The sequence below is a fragment of the Tauraco erythrolophus genome, chromosome 11 (assembly GCF_009769465.1).
Source record: "Tauraco erythrolophus isolate bTauEry1 chromosome 11, bTauEry1.pri, whole genome shotgun sequence".
Taxonomy (NCBI): Eukaryota; Metazoa; Chordata; class Aves; order Musophagiformes; family Musophagidae; genus Tauraco; species Tauraco erythrolophus.
In genome coordinates, this window is record NC_141475.1 from 29455442 (window position 1) to 29464234 (window position 8793).

The following is an 8793-nucleotide window of genomic DNA, read 5'->3' on the forward strand; positions in this document are numbered from 1 at the left end:
TACCAAACGAAAACGCAAGCAGCTCGAGCCACCGCAGCTCTACACGTCCGAAAGGCGCGCTCATTTTCGGCACACGCGTTTCTCACGTTTTACCCGTAAAGATCTCCAGCAAAGCCCCCAGCAGCGGCGGGCGAGCGACGCCGGCCAGCCTTGGGGAAGGGCGGCTCGGCCCCGTCCCGCGGCTCCTCCGGCTGACAAGGCGCCCCATTCCCTCCGCACGGAAGGCAGGATCGGACCGTCGGCCGCGCAGAACCAAGTCGCCTCCGCAGGCGCTGGCACGCCGACATCCGTCCGCGGGACGCGCCGCTGCGGGCACGTGCAGGGCGGGCGCTGGCACGCGCCGGATCCCAGAGAGACCGGCTCATCTGCCTGCCAGCGGCCGCGGGGTCAGTCCGCCCGGAAGCCAATCTGCCTTTAAGGGGGTCCAGGTTTTGAATGAACAACCATCGTAATCTGAGAGCATAATCATGCACACGTCGGCAAGCCGACCTTTTGTACGACACCGGCACTCTGAGAAGACTGAATCATAACTGCTACCGAGCTATCAAATAATTATCAACACGAGAAGCAGATGAAGAAATAATGAAACTATAAAGGTGAGACAACCGCATCGTGACCTTGATTTAAATACCTGTTTACAACGGCAAGTGAGCGAAAGGCTAGGTATGTGGACTGAGCCTCAGAAGAGAAGACACCGCTCTTTCTCATTTTTATTTCCTATTTTTAAAGAGAGGCCGATCGAGAACATTTTTGAAGGTGGGAGACTAAGCCATTAAAAGAGAAGCACGTGGATTGCTTTCTTCCTTTAGGGGATTTACTTCATTTTACTTTATCTGACACAAGTCAGAAAGAAATGAGAATATTGTCAGGAGGAGGAAAGCTGAACTTTGACACGTTATTTGCCATTAAAATTCTTCCACTTACTCTGCTAAGCTTTTTCTAAAATCAGAAAACGAGGCTTTACCCAAAACGAATTCGAGAGACTGCTAGATTTTCCTCACACACTTGTAGCACTACGGTGTCCCACTGCCTCAAAGCGGAGGATTTTTTCAAACCGTTCCCAAATCTTGCGCATTCGTTCACAAACTCGTATCTCCATTCTGTTTATACTCAGCCAGAATATTGAGAGTCATTTCCTCGCTTTTGGACTGCACGTTGTGCTCGCTTCTTCTGGACGATTTCCTGGTCGCCCTGGAAAGCCGCCTCCGAAAGGTATCACCTGCCAGAAAGTAAAGGATAGGGTCGACGCAGCTGTTGAGGCTGGCCAGACCCCTCGTCACTTGGTAAGTGGCATAAACCTTATCGTTGAAGGCACACATCTGTGGAGTCTGAAAATCCACCCTGGCTCTTAGATTTAAGGTCTTCATCACGTGGAAGGGAAGGTAAGACACAGCAAAGACCGTCAACACGATAATAACCAGGTAAATCGACTTTCTCCTGAGAGGAGAATTGTCCAAATCTTTGTAAATCAAAGCTTTCACAATTAGCCCATAGCAACCAAGGATCAGTATGAACGGGATGCAGAACATAAGCACTGTGGTGCACATGCTGTAAACGAAGTAACTTCTCAGGTAGTCATCGGTCGTTGTGTCGTAGCACGTCGTGGTTTTATTCCTCCTGATCCCCGTTCCCGAGTAGAAGAGTATGGGAGAAATCACGGCCACCACAACGACCCAGACCAGGGTGCTGATGTACACCGCGTTCTTCTTCTTCAGCCTCCCCAGGGACTTCAAGGGGTGCACCACTCCCGTGTACCTGTGCACGCTTATGCAAGTTAGAAACAAAATACTGCCGTACAGGTTCACGTGGAAGATGAACCTCTGCAGCTTGCACATGATATCTCCGAAGATCCAGTCTGTTTTATTGAAGTAGTAGAAGATGAGGGCAGGCAGAGTCAAGACGTACAGGAAATCAGCCAGCGCCAAGTTGAACATGTAAACTGAGATGCCGCTCCAAGGCCTCATGTGGAAGACGAACATCCAGATGGCCACGCTGTTGCCCAAAAACCCAGTGATGAAGACCAGAATGTAGACGGTGGGCAGGTAATAGAACTGGAAGCCAGTTTTGGTCAGGGAGCACTTGGTGGTGGCGTTTCCCACAGACCAGCCGCTGCTGGATAACAGATTGGGTTCAGTTCCATTCAAAGCAGCAGAGAAGAGGACTTCGGTCATGATCCTTCCACCAGAGTCACATAGGTCCGAGGCGAAGCAACAGTGTCTCTACAGGAACAGGAACGCATCTAAAAAAAAAAAAAAAAAGAAAAGAGCAAAGAAAACCTAACTGGAAGGTAAAACCCGCCCTGCTTTTCTCCAGAGGGTTTCCAAGCGGGCGTACGCTGCGGAGCATCTCCCACCCGCGCGGCTCGGCGGGGCGCGGGGCGCGGACCGTCCCCCCCGCAGCGCGCCGGGGGCCAGCGGGCACCTCGGCGGGTCGCTGCCCGCCGCCGGCGGCCCCTCTCCCGCGCCCGGGCACAGGGCAGGGCAGGCGGGCGGGGGCGAGAGCGGCGGCGGGCTGACCCGGCCCGGGGACGCGCCGGCGGGGACCGGGAAAGGGCGAGCGCCGCGAAGGGGCGGCGGGAGCGCGGCCGGCCGGGGAGCAGCCGCTCCGCCCGCGCTCCTCGGCGAGCCCCACCGCCCCGGCCGGCTCCGGTCCCGCCGCCGCCGCCGCTCCCCGCGGGTCCGCCCGCTCCCCTCAGCCCGCCCGGCCCCGCTCCCCGCGTCGCCCGCGGCCGCCGCCGCCGCCGCGCCCCAGCCCGGCTCCGAGCAGCGCCGGGGCCGCCCCCACCTGTCTCCCGCAGCGCCCGTCGCAGCCCGCGCTCGCCTCTCCGCGCCGCCCGCAGCGCCCGCCCGGCGGGGGGCGGCGTCCCGCCCGCAGCTGCCCCGGCCGAGCCGGCTCCCATGGCCGGGCAGGGCGCCGGGGGCAGCGGCTCTAGGGCACGGCGGGCGCGGGGCGCCCCTCCATGGCGGCGCCGCCGCCGCGGGGAGAGCGGCCGCAGCCCCTCTGCTGCGGGAGGCAGCGCGCCGGCCCCGGGCGGACTGCGGGCGGGCGGGACGAGGCGCCGACTCGGCCCAGGGGCGCGCCGCCCGCCCCCCGCACCGCCCCCGCAGGCGGGCGGTGCCGCCGCTCCCCGCCCGCGCCACATGGCGGGCGGAGCGGGCCGGGGGCTGCGGGGGTTTCGGCGGCCGGGGCCGCTGCCGCCTCGCCCGGGGCAGCGCCCCGCGACCCCCCGCCCGCACACAGCGCGCTCGGGGCTCGGGGAGGGGGCGCCGCCGCCCGCACCGGCCCCCGCGGAGCGGAGTGTGCCCACGCCGCAGCGGCCCTCGCCGGGACGGTCCGGCACAGCCGCGGGTGCCAGCGCTGGCCCCGGCCCGGCTGCGGCGTGCCCGGCCCTTGCGGGCAGCGGGGGGGGGAAGGAGGGCAGGGGGTCCCCTCCGGCCGTCCGCAGCGATGGAGGAGGGGGACCGTGCGCCCCGGCAGGCAGGGGGGTGCAGGCAGCAGGGTGCTGGGCGTGCTCCTCCTGAGCTGCTGCAAGCGGCTGAGCAACACTTTCCTGATTTTCCTTTCACTCAACCCTTTGAAATCTGCTCTGCAACCCGGTTTAAGCGACACGAACACGTTAATTGCTGTAAATGGAACAGCTGAGCAGAAATATGCTCTACTGACCTCTAATTAAGCGCTATACATTTGGCGCTTGAGTCAGAATATGATTATTATTTATTGTCTTAGCAAAACACAATCTGCTGGTTTCAGCCATTTCTTCCTTGTTCACATTTTAGCGAGGATGTGTGGTGAGTGAGACATGAGCTAGTCATATCTGCTCTCAGCGAAAAGCTGCCTTCTAGACGGAGGATTATTAGTACTTCATGAATATGTATTCATTTTTCAAACTTTTGAGTCTGTCTAAATTATAAAACTACTTTGTTGGGAAAGCTTAATTGGGAAATCAGCTGCATATTGTACCCCTGTAGGAATATGCAAGCGGATGCAGATGGAGCTGCCAGCCTGGCATCTCTTTTTGGGGCAAGTTACACAGGCTACAACTTTGAAGCAACGGCTCAAATTTTGTAAATATAAGACCCTTCCTTCTGGTGTATTAGGGGTTTTTTTCCTTTTTGTACTCACGCACTGAGTATTTACAACTTTGAAGATTCTGTTTAATTTTAATACAAATTAAATGTGAAGAGAAAGGAAAGTGAAAAATGAGACAAGAACAGCAACACCTGTAAAATCTGTGTTGCAAAGCAAGCCTGGTTTAGGAAACTGTTCAGTGGTGCCCTCTAGGATTTTGAAGTGCTAGGAAAAATGAATCCTTAGCCTCAGCGTTCCCACAAGAGAAAACACCCAACCCACAAACCAGACGTACAGTGAATACAGTATAATAATATCAGGCCCACCATGGATGAAAAAGCCATCTTGCTCCTCAGAGAATCAGCTGCATGGCCCAAAACCAGAGTCCGTTTTAATAAAGGACTATTGTGTAAAAAAAAAAAAAATTAAAAAACACAAAGTGATGCTATTAGCATATGAGAAGCCTTTTAGTTTATCTTTAGAATCACAGAATCATAGGATGGTTTGGGTTGGAAGGGACCTCAAAGATCATCCAGTTCCAGCCCCCCTGCCATGGGCAGGGACACCCTCCACTACACCAGGTTGCCCAAAGCCCCATCCAACCTGGCCTTGAACACTGCCAGGGATGGGGCAGCCACAGCTTCTCTGGGCAACCTGTGCCAGTGCCTCACCACCCTCAGAGGGAAGAATTTCTCCCTGAGATCTAATCAAAATCTTCCCTCTTTCAGTTTCATCTTTCCCTTTATAGTTCTTGTTTTATTAGTGATTTTCTCGCTCCCATTGCGAACACGTAGCTCCTCTTGGCAGCTTCCCTGAATTCCCTGTTTTGAGCACGTTTTGAGCCATACCGACGCGGCGCCAGATAGCATCAGTAAATATGCACTATGAACTACCGCCTGCTTTCCTGTTACCTGAGCAGCGCCGTAAATCCCAACCGTGGAGATGAAAGGTCGGAGCAGTAACTCGGGGAGCCCACAGCTGCCCGGGGAAGGAGCATGTTTCAGGTGCAGGGTCCGGCCGCGGGGGCTTCTCAGCTTCCGCTGGAAAAGGGCTCGTGAGCGCAGCTACGGACAGGGCTGCGGTTCGTTGATGGGGGCTTGGAGAAGTAGGAGACCACCAGCACAGGCGTTAGTGGGAGTGGGCAGGACGCGGCGGCGCATGCCGGGTTTGCCCAGGCACCGTGGCCGCGTTCACACCGGCCTCAGGCTTAACGCCGACATGATGGTGGTGAGGACAGCAGAGACAGCACCTGATCTGGCATGAAGCTGCGGCTCCGTAGGGAGGTGACACCTTGCCTGGCATAACGTTCTGGTGGGACTAGTACGCGGCTGAAGGTTGAATACAAATGTATAAATACAAATGTATAAATGCCCAGTAGCAGAAGCAAATCTGTCCCAAACCCATGCTTCACGTCCTTCAGCTGCGGCACTGCTGATCCGTTACTAAAGACTCCGAGCTCGGCTTTATAATCTGCTCTGAGAAACTTCAGTTTATTTGGTGTGCTGTGCCGGAGCAGGATTTGCCACGATACCTGGCTCATCCCTGCAACTTTTTTCAGAGTGTCATCTCATAATTGAATGGCTTTTTGGAAAGGTGGGCACCCGAGGCAGACACTGTTGTGACCGCGTTGCTCACGTTGATGACAAGCATCAGGCCAGCACGTTCTGATGATGGCCGTCGAGGTGTAACATCACACTCGTGCGTCGTCTCCCGGCTTCTCCTGGGGAAGATCCTCTACCATGAGAAGATCAGGTGCTACCACACACTGCCAACGGCAGCATCTCTCCAGAACTGCCCTCACCTTTCCTCATGAGTGGAAAAGAATGTTTCCCTTTTTTAGGCACATTTTCTAAATCCCTGGCATTCTTGCCTCCTTTCGACTCCTGCCTCGCATACCTCACTTCATCCAGCCATCCCTTTTCCTTTTTTATACCCCAGTTACTGCGGCTGCTCAATATCCACCCTCTCCCTGGCCTTGCAAGCCTCCTCTGATATCTCTGCCTACCCTATGCTTCCCCTCTCGGTACACCCTGGGCTCAGCCGGGCGCTGCTGATGCAGAGCGGAGGGGGTGCCAGTGGAGGGACCCTCGCTCCCGCCTGCCTTAGTGGCCCTTTGGACCCACCGAGGAAACCACCTGCCCGCAGCAGCCGGGCACAGGCAGCCTGTGCCATGCAAGCAGCTACATCCCTGCAGCTCCACGGGCAGCCCGCAGACCCCTGGAGATGGAGATCACACATGCTGGTTTTAAGTTTGCCCGTTCTGACTGCAGTGCTTCAGCTGCTCAAGGTCCAAGTGCTTCCATGGGTAAAGAACGAGGCATATTTTTTAGCAGCCGTACTGTGACATGCCTTCATACACAGCCAGCAAATTAGTGTCTTCCTGCTCGTTCCACTGATCTGTTCTTATTTTGGACCACAACCATAAAGCATGTTGCATTAGCACCTTCTCCTCCATAGCTCCAGCATATGCCTTGTAGCTGAACGGGCTTCTGGTATAGCTGAAACTGAATTCTTTCCAGCTTTGCCTCTTAATGCACTTTCTGCAAAATCTGGGATTTTATACCACTGATTTCCATTAAACCGAATGTTTTGTTCTGTTAACAGCTGATTTAGCTAACTCAGACGGATGATAAATCCCTAACGAGAAAAGAAAGTGTACTCGAGAGCAAATGGAATTTCCCAGTCAGTCCAATTAGCGCTGAACTATCGCGGTGTGTGGGTGTGCAAAGGGAACGGTCTGGACATAAATCCAGCTGTTTCTACCTGTTGGTTTTGGTTATCGAGAAGCCTTAGATGCAGATTTCAGTATTTCAAAGGGTGCTGATATGAACAATGGGCCTAAACCGGCCGCAGACAGAGAGGTTGGTAGACAGGACCCCCGTAAATCATCATCACAATATAGATATATATATATTGACTCACACACGCACACGTATGTCAGGCCCTTCATGTCTCACCTGGGACTCCCGTGGGAAGGGGTGAGCAGAGGCCTCGGCGGCTGAGCTGCTCTCCACTCCCTGCTGCAGGACATCCTACCTGCTGCGAAAACGCCTATTTCACACGTTACCTGAATTGGCTTGTGACCTACCTATTGGCTCCCGGTGAGCCTCATTCCCCTTCCCGTTACGGACCTCTGTAGGTCAAATAATGCTCTGTCACTCTCTGTTTTCCTTCTCCAGTCTCTGCGGTTTCATAACTTCCTTTTTCAGCTGTCACAGAAGACAGCATCTCTTCCCAGCACCCCTTACAGGGCGTGCAGACCTTCCACGGTGAGCCTGAAATACTGAGTTATTTTATTTTAAAATACCACTGTGTACAATACACCTTTGAAGCTGGATGAGGTCCCTCGGCTGGACTTCCAACAGTCACCTGCACATAGGTGAGAACTGAGGATATTCTGGTTCGAAGGATTCGAGCAAACACTTTTTTGTACAACAAAAGCAAAGCTCATCCTTGTGCATCTAAAAATACTTAAAAATATATAATAGACTGTTAGCAAAGGCTATTTACCCCAGGTTTTGTTTCCTTCCAGCCTCAGCTTCACACGCTGAAATGCCCAGGTTTGGCCTCGACTTGTGAGTAAATGTGGTTGGGAGGTTTGAGGGTGAGCAGACGGGTATGTGGAAAGTTGCTTTTGTGCAACAAGCAATTTCTGTCACCTTCTTGCAAGAACTCGCGGCCCGTCGCAACTGAGGCGGGAGGCTGGACGCTGGCAAGGAAACCATGTGCAAGACAGAAACATCCGTAACAGTAAAAATCAGGAAGGTGTGCAAAACTTCCCACGGGAGATGCCCAGTATTCCCTTTTCCCACTTCCAAGGGCTGACGGGTGGGTTTCTGGTCTGCGGCTCGGCACCAGCCCCAGGGACCCTGCTGAGCAGGGCACGGCGCGAGCCCCTCGGCTGCACTAAAGGAGTGCGTGTCTCCCCGGGAAGCTGGGAGGGGGGTGGCGGGAGGTGCAGGGAGCAGAAGACCCCCACCCCAGCACGGTGGCCCTGGCACACCACCCCGCTGCAGCACTCCAGCGAGCCTGGCATGGCATGGGACCCACTCACCGCTGCAAGCCTTGGCTGCCTCTGCCTTTCCTCGGAAAAGAAACTTGGGAAATGACAGTTCAAGAGCTGAGAAAAACGAGATGTGCCACTGGTGGAAAGCAAGTCTCGACTGAGTTCCCAGCCTGCTCACAAAAGCCGCCAGCAGAATACGTGCCCGGAGCTCCGCCGGTGCCGCTGCCCGCGGAGTCTCTGCTCCGCCAAAGCCTCGCGCTCTCCTGCTCACCATCCCTGCAGAGCAGAAGCTGCCATCCTTACTGCTGCTCCTGGAGATGTCACCCTGCTCTTCAGGGGCTGAAAGATCTCGCTGTGCCGCGGTCCTCAAGGAGACCCCCGGTGCCTGTGTCTCGGCGGGGGAAGCCGCTGCCCCCCACCGCGGTGCGAGAGCAGCCCGCGCCTCTCTGCGTTTTTACTGCCGGAGCTGACATTTTGCTGTCTTGAAAACAAAAGCTGTTCACGGGCTAATTGAATAGATCCGCACACGGCAAAATCGTGAGCCCGAGGAGTGACAGAGGCCCAACAGGGTGTGAACTCTGGAAGACAGAAGGACACAGTGTTGTGCATGCAAAACTTAACAGTTTTATCATCAAGAGTGGGTGATGCGGTGCGTGGGTAACGTGGGTGCACTCCATCCATAAGGGCCTGGTGAGTCTCCGGTACGACTGCCATGTATT

At 55.4% G+C, this 8793-nt stretch overlaps 1 protein-coding gene across 2 annotated transcripts; it reads right to left on the reverse strand.

Annotated features, from left to right (window-relative positions):
* Window positions 1-363: 363 nt before the first annotated feature.
* Window positions 364-8448, reverse strand: P2RY1 (purinergic receptor P2Y1). Of its 2 annotated transcripts, none has more exons than XM_086618236.1 (2): window positions 7579-8448; window positions 364-2239 (listed from the first exon to the last, which is right to left on the reverse strand). In XM_086618236.1, exon 2 carries the CDS (start codon window positions 2169-2171, stop codon window positions 1080-1082), a length of 1092 nt encoding a protein of 363 aa, XP_086474362.1. In that variant the 5' UTR covers window positions 2172-2239; window positions 7579-8448; the 3' UTR covers window positions 364-1079. The 2 variants fall into 2 exon arrangements, with proteins under 2 accessions (XP_086474362.1, XP_086474363.1); XM_086618237.1 differs by lacking the exon at window positions 7579-8448 and adding an exon at window positions 2785-2802.
* Window positions 8449-8793: the final 345 nt, after the last annotated feature.

Coding starts and splice junctions, on each gene's coding strand:
- P2RY1 (XM_086618236.1), bottom strand. CDS start 2,171: ATGACCGAAGTCCTCTTCTCTGCTGCTTTGAATGGAACTGAACCCAAT.